Source organism: Heptranchias perlo, chromosome 25 (assembly GCF_035084215.1).
Source record: "Heptranchias perlo isolate sHepPer1 chromosome 25, sHepPer1.hap1, whole genome shotgun sequence".
In the NCBI taxonomy this organism is placed as follows: Eukaryota; Metazoa; Chordata; class Chondrichthyes; order Hexanchiformes; family Hexanchidae; genus Heptranchias; species Heptranchias perlo.
The window spans coordinates 21,151,529-21,168,649 of record NC_090349.1 but is presented as its reverse complement, the minus strand read 5'-3'; the positions used below and the strand labels follow the sequence as shown (position 1 = coordinate 21,168,649).

At 40.0% G+C, this 17,121-nt stretch overlaps 1 protein-coding gene across 1 annotated transcript in view; it reads left to right on the top strand.

Annotated features, from left to right (window-relative positions):
* plbd2 (phospholipase B domain containing 2) overlaps positions 1 to 17,121 on the top strand; it is a 29,733-nt gene that overhangs the window by 10,707 nt on the left and 1,905 nt on the right. Inside the window, exons 4-11 of the mRNA XM_068005719.1 lie at positions 918 to 1,018; positions 4,949 to 5,163; positions 7,302 to 7,396; positions 9,470 to 9,630; positions 13,113 to 13,208; positions 13,474 to 13,545; positions 14,811 to 14,963; positions 16,626 to 16,788. Coding sequence (XP_067861820.1) covers positions 918 to 1,018; positions 4,949 to 5,163; positions 7,302 to 7,396; positions 9,470 to 9,630; positions 13,113 to 13,208; positions 13,474 to 13,545; positions 14,811 to 14,963; positions 16,626 to 16,788 — 1,056 coding nt within the window. The remainder of the gene's footprint in view (positions 1 to 917; positions 1,019 to 4,948; positions 5,164 to 7,301; positions 7,397 to 9,469; positions 9,631 to 13,112; positions 13,209 to 13,473; positions 13,546 to 14,810; positions 14,964 to 16,625; positions 16,789 to 17,121) is intronic.

Sequence of the window (17,121 nt, the reverse complement as noted above, 5' to 3'; positions counted from 1 at the left end):
CCAATCCTCTTAAGCCAAGGATGCTGGAACATTCAAATCCATTTGGGGAATCTCAGTAGTCCTCGATCCCTTTGATTTGTTTGTTAGGACTCTTGTGAGATCCACTTCATCATGTTGCAAGTCGATTGATTGACATCCTACTCCAAACTGTGTGTTGTAATATCATGGTTGTGTGATAACAGGTGGTGCTGACACCACAGGCTGCCCTGATTCCAGGCAACATAGAAAATCGTTCTATCTGGAAAAAAATCATGCTCAGCTCCAGAGGTAGACAGGACAGTTCTTTTCTAAAATTGTCTCCTTTTTAAAACTATTGTCAGCAGCATCTTAGCCTGGATGCATTTGGGGTGTACAGTGTGTGTGCGCATACATTACGTTTCTGAATATCTCGGGTGATCTCTGCCTTTGCAAGTGTACTTTGGCAGGTTAATAATTTAAGCAGAAGTATGAGCTTGATCAAGGAGCATCTACTTCAGTTAAAATAGGCTTAAAGAAATCTCACAAAATTAATGTAATTTACAGATGCATTGCACAAAATCAAGAAAGCAGAGTGGCTTGATGGCTGCAATGCTGATGCATTGGACTGTTGAGGTCAAATTCCAGTTATGCCTGAGAATTGCCCTTAAACATTCCTTTCATGGCTGAATTCTCTGGGAGGAGAGAGAGATTAGCTTTTGAAGATTTGCTAAACCATTTGAACATGATACTTAGTGGGTTGACTAGTAGTGGAAGTCATTGCTTCTGGAGATGTCAGTAAGCCTAATAGTTTTGCCTTTGAGTGGTAGGGTTGGGGGGAATGGCAAAACAGGAAGTTATGTTCGGGGGATGCAGACAGAGATTATTTTCCAAGATAAAGTAAAAGACTAAGAATGTATCACTGAGTCTTTCAACATGAATGTCTGTTTTAAATTTATCAGGTGAGATTGGTGTTACTGCAGCTGCAGGGACTAGAGGACAGCTATAACGACCGTATTTTATTTCCTATTGGGAAATTCAACATTAGTCCTTTTGGATTCATGTAAGTAGTTTATCCAGTTATGTAGCACACATTATGTTCCAGACACACTTTCTTTTGAGTTATAGAGGAACTCTAATTTTAATGAGAGTGTTGCTTTAATTACCCTCTCCTTCATCCCCTGCCCCAAATAAATGGATGTTACTTATAGTTATAATAACCATTGCTACTAATGCAGCTTCAACAAACTCCAAGACTGAGGTTGATCGCTTTTTGCTAGGTAAGGGTATTGAGATATGGATCAAAGGCAGGTAAATGGGACTGAGGTACAGATCAGCCATGATCTAATTGAATGGTGGAAGAGGCTCGAGGGGCTGAATGGTCTACTCCTCTTCCTATATTTGCAATCAACCAGTTGCACACAGCAAAGTCCAACAAACAGCAAATGAATGAATGAAGGACCAGATAACCTCTCTTTGGTGCTGTTTGAGGGGAAAAATGTTGACCAGGACATCAGAAGAACTCCCTGCTCTTCCCCATAGTGCCCTGGGGTTTTTTACATGCACCTGAGCAGGCAGATTGGTTTAACATCTCTTCTGAAAGATGGCATCTCTGACCAAGCAAGACTGCCTTAGTACTGCACTGAAGTATCAGCCTAGATTATGTGCTCAAGTCCATAGAGCGCTTTCCGACTTGGAGGCAAAAGCTCCATCAACTGATTCAAGTAATCTAAGTATACAATTAATGTTTCTAGTGAGCATTGATTTAATGTGATCTGATTTCTTCCTCTCCTCTACCCCCCCAAAATACCAGTCTTTCTTAGTGTCAGTTTAGTCAGGGAGGAAAAACTGGATGGTTCTAGGGAAGGATGTTGTCCTTGGTTAGGCCTCAGTTAGAACACTGTGACAGGTTTTGGTCTCCTCACATTGTTAATTACCATATTGTTCCCTTGTATCTCTGTTTGAAACCAGACCAGGCTGATGTGGGCCAACAGTCTCTTTTTGCCAGTTGCAAAGCTCCTAAATAAAATAGTTTTGGGCACCTTCAAGCCATTTTGTAGTAGATTTGGGTTCACAGCATAAATGCCCCCTAATTTGGCACAAATTGCTATTCATGACCGAGTGGATTGTGCGTGTGAGGAAGACCAAGTTTAATCAGCAGAATGGCCTTTTCTTTGTTTTCTACTGTTAAATTGGCAGTCTCACTTGGATAAGACTCACTAAGGATGTCAGATGTAGGAACTAGACAAGACAGCGCTGGGGCAGTCGTGTGTGCTTTGCTGAGGTAGAAGCGGAAGTACGTTATTAAAACCAAGAAAAGAGAGGTTTGCTATGCACCTAGTGTGTGTTGTACCTGGACTGGGAGTGATCATCACTGCTAAAAGTGGAAAAGCATTCCATTCCCCAGCATGGATATCCCTCACATTGGCGAGTAAAACAAGATCCACTCCGTGTTCGTAATGTTCGTATGTCAAGACTGTAACAGTTTTACTACTTTAGTTGCTTCAGCAGTGTTTTACTTGGACCAGAATAATAAGTTTTAACAAAGTAAAGGGTAATCTGAACTGTTGAACTATTAAGTTAGTTGTCACATCTTAACTTTCCTGCCCAAATGGATGACTGTGTTTTTAAAAAAAAGAGTTGATATTGCCTGCTGTGATAAAACTGCTGGAGGGAATACATGAATGGCAGAATAACATATTGATAGGAAACTAGTAGCGTTATGATGAAATGGAACCTTCCCCTCGCACACACCAAGTGTTGTAAACCAAAGTTCTGTTTACTCATCTGCCGCAGATTACAGAAGCAGTAAACCAACTGAAACACTTACTTGTGTAACTTCAGGTTAATAGAACATATTTCATAATGTGCATTACTTGTGCTCTTAACAAGTCCATATCTTATTTGACAACTGCTGTTATCACCCTCCTCCTCAAAAAAAGTCACTATAAGCCCTCTCCATTCTTCCCTCATTACAAGATAATTATGGATGACGGCCATTCAGCCCATCTTCATTCATTCATTCATTCATAAATAGGCTGAAGTCCCACCATTGCAGCATCCAGTTGTTTCTTAAAGATTCTAAGGTCTTTGCCTTCACAACAGTATCTGGAAGTCCATTGCTAAAGCAAACCGGGTTCTAGGTTGGATTCAGAAGACGATTCACTACAAAACAAAGCATTCCATTTTGTCCTTGGTTAGGCCTCAGTTAGAACACTGTGACCTGTTTTGGTCTCCTCACATTGTTGGGGATATTGAGGCTTTGGAATGGATGCAGAGGACAGCCACAAGATTATTTCCCAGTTTAAAACACCTTCGTTTCCCAGATAGGCTTAAAGAGCTGGGTCTGTATACGAAAAGCGTAAACTCAGTTGATTTGATCCAGGTTTATAAAATAATGAAGGGACTAGATTGTGTTTATGTGGACCAATCATTTCAACTAGGTAGGTTAGGGAGGACCAGGGGTCATACTTACAAGTTATGTAAGGGCAGAATTAGGTTGGATGTTAGGCGGTGGTTCTTTTCCCAGATAACATTGGACCTGTGGAACAGGTTGCCGGCTCATGCAGTGAGTGCTGATTTGCTGTGTTCCTTCAAGAGAGCTGGACCTGTTGAGTCCGAGATCACCTCATACAAGAGCTAGATACCCTATGATATTAATCAGGGTCAATGTGATCTTCTGGACTAGTTTCAGTTGCCTAAAGGGTTCAGAGAGGAATTTTCCTAATTTTCCCCCCTAATTGGCCTGGGTTTTTAATTTGTTTTTTCGCCTCTCCTAGGAGAGTACATGGCTCCGATTGGGTAAGGAGTATCTGTATTGTGAGGCATAAGGCATCGCAACTATATGGGACAGGCTAGATGGACCAGTTGGTCTTATCCTATCCGTCAATTACGCATGCTCGTATTGATCAGTTTTTAACACTTGCTGTTATCAGTACTACATTTTCCTTTGACTAGTTTGCACCTGTGTCCCATTGACCAACTCTCTCAATTTTCCATACAGATTACTATCTCTAAGAGCAGCTTTCAGATACTCCTTCTAAGGCTGCAAAGCCCAGGTGTCTCCAGTCTTTCCTCATAACTCGTACTTATGAGACTAGGAGTCAGTCTTGTAGTTCTTAACTGCACTGCCTCTAGTGCTAAAATGAGCCCCCCCCCCCACCTTGTGTGTTATTGACTAGAACTAGATACAGTATTCAAGTTTGACCACAGCTTCTTCTGACTTGTATTCTGTTGTTTTAGTTACATAGTTCACCGTTCTATTACCTTTTGATTGCTGCTCTGCATTAGTTGGACATGTTGATTGCTGAGTCTACTAAGGTCTTGTTCAACTTCTTCCTTAACTATTTCAACACCATTCATGGAGTACGTGTCAACTTTTTTTCCTAATGTGCAGTACTTCATATTTGTCTGCGTTAAATCAACTGTCAATTTTCTGTAATTTCTGTGTTCCTTCTTCTGCTTCACTGCTATTCCTAGTATAGTAGTACCTGCTTCTGAATCTAAGCCATTGATGTAAATTAGAAAGAGTAGTGGTCCCAGCACTGATCGCTTGGGCACCCCACTCAGTCCTTCCCACTTTCCCTACCACAACATAATTCCTCTAACAAATGAAACCAATGGTGGAACTAATTTTATCTTTTTATTGTGAAGGGAATGCATTGTTATTTGTGGTGATTTGGTCAGGATGCTGGCAGTTATCATCTGGTCCTTTTTGGTGTGTGGACTTATTAGATGCAACAATTTTTGAGTTACTTTGATGTAATGTTTCCCCTGTGTTTTAACTTTATTTAGGTCCTTTCGTTTTGTAGTTTATTTTAATTCTTAACCAAAACTTCTCTGTAGAAGAGAGTGATAGCCTGTGAAACTTATGATGGTTAAAAGTAACCTTGTGGAAAAAATGCACCATACTGGTTTTATCACACAGCTGTGGCGCCCATGACTGTAGTGTAACACTTTTTTTCTCCTTTTTACTTACTAAACTACTTTGCAGTCTCTTTCAGATGGCTGGTGACTTGGAGGATCTAGAAAATGTATTTAATAAAACAGACACTTCAACAGTTTTTGGTTCTGGGTCATGTTCTGCACTAATCAAACTGTTGCCAGGCAACAAAGATCTTCTGGTATCTCACGACACCTGGAGCAACTATCAGACAATGCTGCGAATCATCAAGAAATACAAACTGTCCTTTAAATCCTCCCCAGGAGGTATGCATGCAAGTTTGGACCTTTATTAAAATTGCTAAATTACTTGTGCAGGTACAAGTTTTCATTTCACAGCGTGAAACATCCCTAAACTTTTTTTTAAAAAGACACAAAAATAACCGAGATCAAATCGTAAATTCCAAAACTCACTGTCTGAAAGTGGTTTGGGTTTGCATTGAAAAGTGCAATAGGTGGGAGTAGGCTGAATTATCCCAGAATAAAGGAGTTGAAGAACACCATTATTTGGCGGTCTTAGCTCAACAGTAAAGTAGTGCAAGGCCCAGCATTGTAAGCTCCTTTTATACTTTTGCCGGGTCTCGGGAGAACACGAAAAGCATTGCCATCATGACGCCAGCAAACAGTGCCAGCAATTTCTCACCATTTGCCTTTTAACATTTGGGACTTGGATTCAATCCAGCCCATACTTCTGGATTAAAGGTCTCTTTTTTTTTCTTTTCTGATTATAAGGGCTTTGGGTATCAGTCAAGATTTTGTACACCCCAGCCCATCACCGGCATCTCCACATCAAGATTTTAGTGGGTATTGGTTCTCAGCACAAAAATGTTCAAAATTTAAAATATTAATTTTCATCTCATTCAGGCAAATCATAAGGATGGCTGGAATGAAAAATGGAAAAAAATCTTTCTGGAGCAGGAGGTGCTCTTGAGGTTGAATTTTAAGGCAGGGCACTGGTGTTGAAAAGCTGGTTACAATCTGTGAATAAAACACTTCACTGCAAATAGCCCTGCATCCGTGGTCAATGTTTGTACTGGCAAATAGAGGAACTAAGTGCAAACCAGAACTATAACTGCAGATTTCTAGTTTTAAAATATTATTATTATTATGGGCATAAATCAGATAGAAAATAATTTTGGGAGCTGGAAATGAATCAAGAGGAGGATTCAAAACAAATCGTTTCTTTAGTTTTGAATTTTTGATGTAGAATTTCCACATTCAGACCTATTGGCTACTATTGGGTTGCAGTTCATTGTTGATGAGCAAAGATAGAGCTTTACTCTGGCTAGGGAGTGCTTGATGCTGATACTGTTTGCCTGAAATGGAAGTGTTCTGTGTTCCAGCACTCGGCCCAAGATTTGCATAAAATGTTCACTTAAATTTTTTTTTAATTACCTTTGGTAGGCAGAATAGAAAAGCAGAATATTTTTTAAAAGGTGAGAGACTAAGAAATGTTAGTAGTCAGAGATTTGGGTGTCCTTGTACATGAATCACAGACAGTTAACATGCAGGTACAGCAAGCAGTTAGGAAGGCAAATGGTATGTTGGCCTTTACTGCAAGGGGGTTGGAGTATAAGAGTAAGGATGTCTTGCTACAGTTGTACAGGGCTTTGGCGAGACCACACCTGGAGTACTGTGTACAGTTTTGGTGGTCTTGCCTGAGGAAGGATATACTTGCCTTAGAGGAGGTGCAACAAAAGTTCACTAGATTGATTCCTGGGATTAGAGGGTTGTCCAATGAGGAGAAAGTGAGTAGAATGGGCCTATATTATCTGGAATTTAGAAGAATGAGGTGACCTCATTGAAATGCATAAAATTCTTAGAGGGCTTGACAGGGTAGATGCTGAGAGGCTGTTTCCCCTGACTGGAGAGTCTCGAAGTAGGGATCATAGTCTCAGGATAAGGGGTCAGCCATTTAGGATTGAGATGAGGAAACATTTCTTTACTGAGGGTTGTGAATCTTTGAAATTCTCTGCCCCGGAGGGCTGTGGATGCTCAGATGTTGAATACATTCAAGACTGAGATCAATGGATTTTTGGACACTAAGGGAATCGACGGATATGGGGATAGGGTGGGAAAGTGGAGATAAGATAGAAGATCAGTCATGATCTTATTGAATGGCAGAGCAGGCTCGAGGGGCCATATGGCCTTCTGCTCCTATTTCTTATGTTCTTACCTTCAATAAATGCATCGATTTGGGACATTCCAAAAATATGAACATCAAAGTAGGAATGCTTAAAATCTGACTGCAATTGTACCTATTTACTCATTGGTAGATATGTAAACAGGAAGGTTGCTTTTTAAAAGAAAGATTTATAGTCATGAGGTTCTGGAAATTGGATGGTATGACAGGACCTACCATTATTAAAATCTACTTTCTCATTCCTTTTGTTTTCTTTGCTTAGGTGACTTCATCATTCCAGGAGAGGAGCAGGCTTTTTCATCTTACCCAGGGGCTCTATTTTCTGGTGATGATTTCTACATCTTGAGCAGTGGATTGGTGAGCAATTTCTTGCTGTGTATTTTTAAATCTCTAGTCATTTTCTCAGTGCTAGTTCTTTAATGACCTTAATACATACACACATACCAGCAGATCTTTTGTGGCATTACTCATGGTAAATCAGAGAGTGGAGTTTTTGAGCTTGCTAAGCCTGACAGTAACTGCTCCTTGCATTCACAAGAGTCAGAGATGGCCCACCTCCCTCTCCCATTTCTCCTTACTGCTTACCCTTGTGTCTATCTCATTGTCTCCTTTCCCTCACCATGTGTGTTTGTCTTTTTCTTTCCTCCCCCACCCCCCCCTGCCAAATGTCTTGTGTGTCTCCCCAAGGAACGCAGTAACACTGTTGAAATGAGTAAATAGACATGATTACGTTGATCAGAATTGGACTTCTGAACATGCGTGCATTGGGCTATTGGTTATAAACAATACAAATTGCGTTTATATAGCGCCTTTAACGTAGTAAAATATCCCAAGGCGCTTCACGGGAGCGCAATCAGACAAAAATTGACACCGATCCAAAGTAGGAGATGTTAGGACGGGTGACAAAAAGCTTGGTAAAAGAGGTATGTTTTAAAGAGTATCTTAAAGCAGTGGCGAGGTTTAGGGAAAGATCTCTAAAGTTTAGGGCCTCAACGGCTGACGACACGGCTGCCAATAGTGGGACAAAGGAAGTGAGATGCACAAGAGGCCAGAGTTGGAGGAACGCAGAGTTCTCGGAGGGTTGTAGGGCTGGAGGAGGTTACAAAGATATGGAGGGGTGGGGCCATGGAGGTATTTGAACACGAGAATGAGATTTTTAAAGTCGAGGCATTGATGGACTGGGATCCAATGTAGATCAGCGAGCACAGGAGAGATGGGTGAATAGGTCTTGGTGCGAGTTAGGATACCGGCAGCAGAGGTTTGGATGAGCTTAAGTTAATGGGAGGGTGGAAGATAGGAGGCCAGCCAGGAGAGCATTTTAATCGTCGAGTCTGGAGGTAACAAAAGCTTTGAGGTTTCAGCAGCAGATGGCTGAGGCAGGGGTGGAAAAGGGTGATGTTATGGAAGTGGAAGTAGGCAGTCTTTGTGATGGATAGGATGTGGGGTTGGAGGCTCAGCTCAGGGTCAAATAAGATGCAGAGGTTGCAAACAGTCTGATGTGGAAGTTTGTGCTGCCCATAGTGGCCGGTGGAATCGATGGCTAGGGCACGGAGTTTGTACTGAGAGCTGAAGACAATGGCTTCAGTGTTTAGTTGGAGAAAATTTTGGCTCACCCAGGACTGGATGTCGGACAACACAGACAGTGGAGGGGTCGAGAGAGAGGTGGTGGTGAGGTAGAGCTGGATGTCGTCATTGTACATGTGGAACCTTACATGTTTTCGGTTGATGTTGCCAAGAGGCACTATGTAGATGATAAATAGAAGGGAGCCAAGGATAGATCTTTGGGGGACTCTAAAGGTAATGGGGCAGGAAGAGAAGCCAATGCACGAGATTCTCTGGCTACAACTGGTTAGGCAAGAGTGGAATCGGGCAAGAGCAGTCCCATTCAGTTGGACAATGGAGGAGACGCGCCTGGGAATTGCAGTGTTTCATATCAGAGGCAGACTCCTATCTAGGCATATGCACATTTTTGTTTACAGTTGCATTGGTCCTCCGAACATGGGGAGTTAGCGGGCTTGATGGGGATTATGAAGTGTATGGTGGGGGGAGGAGTCCAGGATACTCAGTAACCCAGTTGTGGGGGTGGGGGGGGGGGTGTTGCTACTTGTAGAAGTTGTTTGGAGCCAGGTTTGATTTTTTTTTGTATGTGTGAAAAAATTCTATTAAGGAGTGTCTTAGAGGGTTGGGTGAGGAACTATGATAGCGGCTGTATCTCAGAAGAATGTGATTTGGTGCTATTTTTGGTAGACTATAATTGGGGAGAAAGGTTTCCCATATTATGAATAATGAGAGTAGAAAAGAACTAATTGGAAATGAGGAAAAAGAAAAAAATGACATGCTTAGTCACATAGATGACACACTTTCATTGTAAAAGTACTGAAAGAACAGATGCATTATTAAAAATTATATTTCTTTCATTCTTCCTGTTAGGTCACTCTAGAAACCACAATAGGTAATAATAACGCACAATTGTGGAAGTTTGTGCTGCCCATTGGTTCTGTGATGGAGTGGTTAAGGAATATAGTAGCTAATCGACTGGCTACAAATGGTGCGGAATGGGCTGCTATTTTTAAGAAGTTCAACAGTGGCACGTAAGTTCTATTAATCTCAAGTGCCTTTTATTGTACTGCGCAGCTGTTTGTTTACTACAAGCTGTTTTGAGATGTGTACACTGTTCTCCCAATGTATTCTGGAAATCCATAAACAGCTATTCGTTACCTTAATGATTGTGGCTTTTTTTTCATTTTTCTATGCTGCCCCTGCAGGGAGAGAGCATGGACTCTACATTAGGCAAAGAAAAACTCTGATTTATAAAGTAACCTCTTGAGTAAGATGATCGGTTTCCACATGTCAGATCAGAAAAAAAAATCTGTTGCACTAGAAGAGGAGATTTATGGACTTTTTTTTGTAAAGACAAACTTGATGTGTGAATAACTTCTTAAAATAAATCAATCCAGGTATAAGACTATTACAGGTTGTGAATGAAGAAGCTGAGCAAGAGGTGAGAGAGACCACCTTAAGAACCTGTAATTGCAAGTGACTTTTTTTAAAAAGTCCAATTTTATATTTTTCCAATGTTGATTCTTCACTAACATTGAAAATCTAATTGCCACTTGAGGATTAGGCCTCCATTCATGCTTGTAAACATACATGTGCAAAGTTAGAATGGCCTGACTAGAGAGCAATATACTGCTGGCAGCATAACTTAACACTGTCTGCTCCACAATGTTTTTTTGCAGGAATAGGTCTCAAATCAGTGCCTGCAGTATAATCATCGTTAGAAATGTATTTGATTTTTGCCATATTTCACTAGTGATTTCATTGATTCAGACTCCAGGATCTGAGATGTTTAGTGAGCCCAAAGTTAGACATGTATAAGCTTCGGTACCCATAAATGGTGACTCTTGACTTTTTTTTAAAATGCCACTATTTAAAATATAAACTTGTATAGGTAATTTTCCTCTTTTTTTCATCACGTTGAGGATTTAGTTTTAAAGTTAGAATGATTTTTCTCCTGTCCTCAAGTGATATTACTCAGCTCCCCAAAAGATTACATTTAACTCTATTTGAAATATTTCTAAATGCTTGGTGGTATCAGCACAACACAAATTAAAATAATAAAATTCTATTGTATTTCCCTAACAAAACTGCTATATGTGCAGTGTGTGGGTTTTAGTTGAGTGTACATGCTTTTGAGTGTGTTTTTCTCATTGCATTCCTGCTGCTTATTCAATTGATATCTGAAACTTCAAAAGTCTCATGAAGGGCTCAATGTGAGTGTAAAGGGTGATATTTAAGGGCCTCCCCCAACGTCTCGGCCAAAGCCAAGAACTTGGTGAATGGGGAAATCATGAGCACTTTTCTCTACTGTGATCGTGTTAAGTATATACACTATAGGCTATAAGTGTGTGTTTTTAAGATGTTCTATTTAATTTTCTTTATATTTTATAACAAAAATTAGATATCCAAGTATTACAGACTTGTGACCAATTAAATAGAATTCAGTTATCAGAAAGTAGATATCACATGAACACTTGGACACTGTTTGCAATACATTTACAGTTCCAATGATATCTTAACTCTGAGGGCAAAACATGAACAATGTATCAGTGTCATAAAATTTGAATTCCCTCCCTCTGAAAATATATTACTGGCTTAAAATATATTTGTGAACATATATTACAAATTCTCCTGTTTCTGTACCTGAGGCTTTTGGTGGGGAGGAGTGTATGCCTATCGGAGCCTGCCTGATTTTCTGCCGATTTTTAAAATGATGGATAGAAAATTGGGCAGACCTGGTTAGGGGCATGTGCTCCTCCCTGTCTGATTTTCCTCTATTCATTGTGCCCAACTGATCCAAGAGCCTTAATATAGGTGCAGAAAAATCTGCCCCATAATTTTCAATATAGAATCTCTCCTTTTTTGGACCATCCAGAGAAGCAAGGATTAATCAGGGATAGTCAACATGGCTTTGTCAAGGGAAGATCATGTCTGACTAATTTGATTGAATTTTTTGAGGGGGTGACTAGGCGTGTGGATGAGGGTAACGCAGTGGATGTGGTATACATGGAGACTGGTCAAGAAGGTACGAGCCCATGGAGTCCAGGGTGCCTTGGCACTTTGGATACAAAACTGGCTTAGTGACAGAAGGCAGAGGGTGATGGTCGAAGGTTGTTTTTGTGACTGGAAGCCTGTGGCCAGTGGGGTACCACAGGGATCTGTGCTGGGGCCCTTGCTGTTTGTGGTCTACATTAACGACTTGGATATGAATGTAAAAGGTATGATCAGTAAGTTCGCTGATGATACAAAAATTGGTAGGGTGGTAAATAGCGAGGAGGATAGCCTCAGTCTGCAGGACGATATAGATGGGTTGGTCAGATGGGCGGAACAGTGGCAAATGGAATTTAACCCGGAAAAGTGCGAGGTGATGCACTTTGGAGGGACTAACAAGGCAAGGGAATACACAATGAATGGGAGGACCCTAGGCAAGACAGAGGGTCAGAGGGATCTTGGTGTGCAAGTTCACAGATCCCTGAAAGCGGCGGAACAGGTAGATAAGGTGGTAAAGAAGGCATATGGGATACTTGCCTTTATTAGCCGAGGCATAGAATATAAGAGCAAGGAGGTTATGATGGAGCTGTATAAAACACTGGTTAGGCCACAGCTGGAGTACTGTGTGCAGTTCTGGTCGCCACACTACAGGAAGGATGTGATCGCTTTGGAGAGGGTGCAGAGGAGATTCACCAGGATGTTACCAGGGCTGGAGCGCTTCAGCTATGAAGAGAGACTGGGAAGATTGGGTTTGTTTTCCTTGGAGCAGAGGAGGCTGAGGGGGGACATGATTGAGGTGTACAAAATTATGAGGGGCACAGATAGGATGGATACTAAGGAGCTTTTTCCCTTCGTTGAGGGTTCTATAACAAGGGGGCATAGATTCAAGGTAAAAGGCGGGAGGTTTAGAGGGGATTTGAGAAAGAACTTTTTCACCCAGAGGGTGGTTGGAGTCTGGAACTCACTGCCTGAGAGGGTTGTGGAGGCAGGAACCCTCACAACATTCAAGAAGCATTTGGATGAGCACTTGAAATGCCATAGCATACAAGGCTACGGACCAAATGCTGGAATATGGGATTAGATTAGATTGGGCTTGATGGCTGGCGCGGACACGATGGGCCGAAGGGCCTCTATCCGTGCTGTATAACTCTATGACTCTAATGTAATTGAATAACAAATTCCTGGATTGGGGGGCAGTGCACCAGTAAGCATCTGACATGACCTGTAATAAACTTTTTTTATTACTTGACCGTGTGATATAGCAAAGTGGCTGAAAGTGCATGTGGATTATTGTATATGTACAGAGTGCAAATTATAGGCTGGAAATTCTCTGATATTGGTAGACTGATCATAATCTGGATCTTCCTTGGTGCACATTCGTGACTGTATCTTCCCCGTCACTTTAACGCTTATTCACTGTGCTTTAATGGGCACTATAATGACCTACTGCATAATGCAGATTGTTGTACACCTGTGATGACGAAACATTAAGATTTTATAGTGTTCTCCTTTTCTTTTACAGCTACAATAATCAATGGATGATTGTGAACTATAACTATTTTACACCGGGTCAGTTTAATATTAAAGGGAACTTGCTGACAATTCTGGAACAAATACCGTAAGTATGAATAAGATCTGCTTGATTCATCAGTGTTTTTCTTTCCTGGAATAATCCATCTTGGAAAAATTCTCATTCATTCATTATTTCAATTTTTTGGTAAATAAATCCTTTTGATGTAACTTTGAAGTTTTCTTTTGATTTTTGCCTAGGCCACCTATGTAGCTAGAATAGATTGTTGATTTTATTCTACAGATTGCTACCGTGTATGTTTTGCTGTTGTATTTCATAATTTCTCATGTGACTTCCTTCTGTGCAATTGCAGTGGGCAAATAGTTACTGCTGATAAAACAGATGAGCTGATGCAGAAGGGGTACTGGGCCAGTTACAACATACCGTAAGTGTGGGTTCTGATGGATTCAGCTTAACATTGACTCTGTAAGCTAATGTTTGTAGTTTTGTGTTCTTGTGTCTCCATAAGTCAAATTCAAGGTATTACCCTCCTATCCCATAGCTTAATAACATTCTTGTCTGCACTCCATAAAAAAACATGCTCTTGCATTGTTTCTTACTTTCCTCTCTCTCGCTCTCTCTCTCTGTCTCTCTCTAGTCGCTGTTCTTGTATGACTCTGAACAGTTAGTGTCAGAAGGCTAATTGAGGCAGCAATCGCATTCAAGTCTGGTTCTCTGCTTTTTTTCTTTTGAATTATTTCTTGTGCTGTCATTTTTCTCTCTCTAGCCTGCTCTTTTTCTTTCCCTCCCTTTTCTTCACTTCTGACATCTTCAAAGGCCAGAAACCAGTTGTTCCTGTGCCAGGTCCTGAGTGATGCTAATTAGCTCATTGTTTACTTCATCCCACTCCATCCTATCCTATGTTATCAGAGTTGATATAACGATGAATAAGAGTCATGTTTTGTGTCTCTCCATCAGCAATGTGTTTTTATACATTCCTGGCAGAACTGGTCATCCAATTTTCATTAATTGCTGAGCACCACAGAATGAAAGTGAATTACAGCCACAGTGGTACTGCCTAACTGTTCTTTTTAGCTGATTACACAAGGCACAATATAAAGAATGCATGCATTTAGGTGCAAGCAGATTGAGTATAACTGGATGAGATAATCCCATCAGTAATTTTCTATGGAACAATTATTTGTCCTATTAAAATAAATGGTTATATTTTCATTGACATTTTGTGCCCCATAAGAATTTTCTTTATTAATGTCTTACAGGTTGTTTAAATGAGACTTTGCATGAGAAAAGCTGGCACAATGTATTTGGAGCACCAATGTAGAGTGCCAGAGTAGTGGCATGTAGAAACATATTCCTGCACTACCCTGAGTTCCCAGGTTTGCCCACATTGATTTTGGTATGCCCTTAGTGGAGAACACTCCGTGGGGAGGGAAAACCTGAGGTAGTACTGTCTCTGGCCCATGGTCACATTGCTCTCGTCAGTTCATAGTAGCAATGGCAGAGGAATGAGACGCTGCTCCCTCTCTGCTATGATGACATGTGACCTGGGAAGACCCAGAGGGGAGAAAAATGGGAAAAAGATGAGTAAGTAAATATTTTTACCAAAACATAAAATAATGAAATCCAAACCATTATATATTTAGATGAGTTAACTATAACTCATACTTATTAAACCTTTCATTTCTGCAGGTATTTTGACGAGATTTTTAATGCCAGTGGTATACCAGCCCTGGTAGAGGAATATGGAGACTGGTTCAGTTATAACAAGAGTCCTCGAGCTCTGATATTCCGTCGAAACCAGACTTTAGTTACAGACATGAATTCAATGATTAAGTTAATGAGGTACGTGCAGCTGAATCAGCCAGGATAATGGCTCTGCATTGCTTTGATCTTTTAAGCTAGTAAACATATTGAGGATCACCCTAAACTTCTGGAGTTGCTAGTACATTATAGTAACACACAGGAGTTGGGTAAACCTCACTGTATATTGATTCAAAATCCTGGATGCTGGTTCATTTGCTTGAAACTGATAAATACTAACTACCACAATTAACACTATTTAGGGTGTTTTTAAGAAATTAAACAGGATTGTTCCACCTGAAATACCAGGTTTGATTAAATCATATTTTAGACTAATGTATTGAAACTAACTCTAGTATTCTTAAAAAAACTGTGTCTTTAATGTCCTTGGTCTAAAATCAGCTTTTATAGTCAAAATTTGGATAAATGTGTCTTGCATTTCAGAATTTATCCACAAAATTAGATATTTTACTGTGAAAATATGTCTTGTTGTATATAAAGTTCATAAGGTTCCAAAACATTTTTCTATTCATTTCCATTAATCAGGATCCTTGTGTTTTACGTGCATTAATATACCCAGATGGTAAACTTATATGAAAATGACTTTTCAATTTAACAGGGTTCCACTTTATGAGCACTGAATTTTGAAGCAGAATTTTTTGTATTCAGCCAGTTTCTGTTTTCCCATCATTAATTTTTATTGTTATTCACTTGTGTTTGAGACCTACGCTACTGTAGTGGTAATAGTAAAAAAAATCTTGATCCATCTTAATGACAATTTTTCTTTATTTTCTCACCATTTTTTGGACTTCTCCCAGGTCTTTTCATCCTCCACTATTTGCACGTTTTTTTTGTCCTTTATATATCTGCATCACCTCATTGCTGATTTTTTTTTTTATATATCATCTAACAGTATTCTATTAAGCAGTTTGCAGGTCATTCTTCCCATTTACTCCCATTTTAAGTGATTTTGTCCTCTCTGCAGAGAGAGGGGTGGTTAGCCTGCATGTGGTGTGATGAGTTTCCTTGACTGAGGTTAAAAAATGTAACCTGGAAGATTCAAAGAAGTTATTTGTTCTATTCTTCCAGACTCCTGCGTTTCTCTGTATGCTCTCATCAAGATATATGAAGATTCTCTTACTGTATACTCTGTTCCATTGCGACCCATGAAGAACATATTCCAAATCCAAATATGCTATTGTACACACGCTTCCTTCTCCCTGCATCTTCACTGTTAAAAACCAGGCTAAGCACATCCCCAACTCTTATATTTACAGGATCTCAAAACATTAGAACTCTGTCTCTTTCACTTTTCTCTCTTTAATGTACAGACTTTTAAACCCAAAGTTAATCACCTAACTATCACTTCTTGGTTTCTCCAAATCTTTTTAAAAGAACAAAAACGACTTACATTTATATAGCACCTTTCACAACCTCAGGATGTCCCAAAGTGCTTTACAGCCAGTGAAGTACTTTTGAAGTGTCATGTGAGGATTGTGATGGTGCCCTGCACTTTATGTCCTTGATTTTTTTTGGATTTCCTGCTTAGATTTTTTTCATACTATATGATTTTACAGTGTATTGCACTACCAACTTTCTGGCATTCTGATATAAAGTAATACATTTAAATATAATTTTGATCTTTTGTTCATGTTTTCACTTTCTTTTCAAGATAATTTATTGCAATTCATTTTTATTTGTCAGGTATAATAACTTTATGTACGACCCTCTGTCTGAGTGTCAGCAGTGTGATCCGAAAAGCAATGGTGAGAATTCAATCTCGGCCAGATCTGACCTCAATCCAGCCAATGGAACGTACCCATTTTCAGCATTAGGACTGCGTTCACATGGAGGTACAGACATGAAGGTGAGAGGTTCTGAGATAGTATTGTATGACACAAAGAAGAATTGGGGTGGGGGGGGAAACAGTAAATGCTGGAGAAACACAGCAGGTTGGTCAGCATCTGAAAGAGAAAATATCAATTTGGATGGGACCCTTCATAAGAACAACAGGAGTTCTGAATTCAATAATCTATCTTTCATTCAGGTTCTGACTGACTTGCTGTGCAATTTTAATAATTTCTGTTTCAGATTTTCAGTTTTTTACACAAAGAAATTTTTAATTCAGAACAAAGGATATTTTAACTTTTTTTCAAGTTTACTGTTGTCTTTTTGTGTTAATTTTTCTCTTTCCCACTCA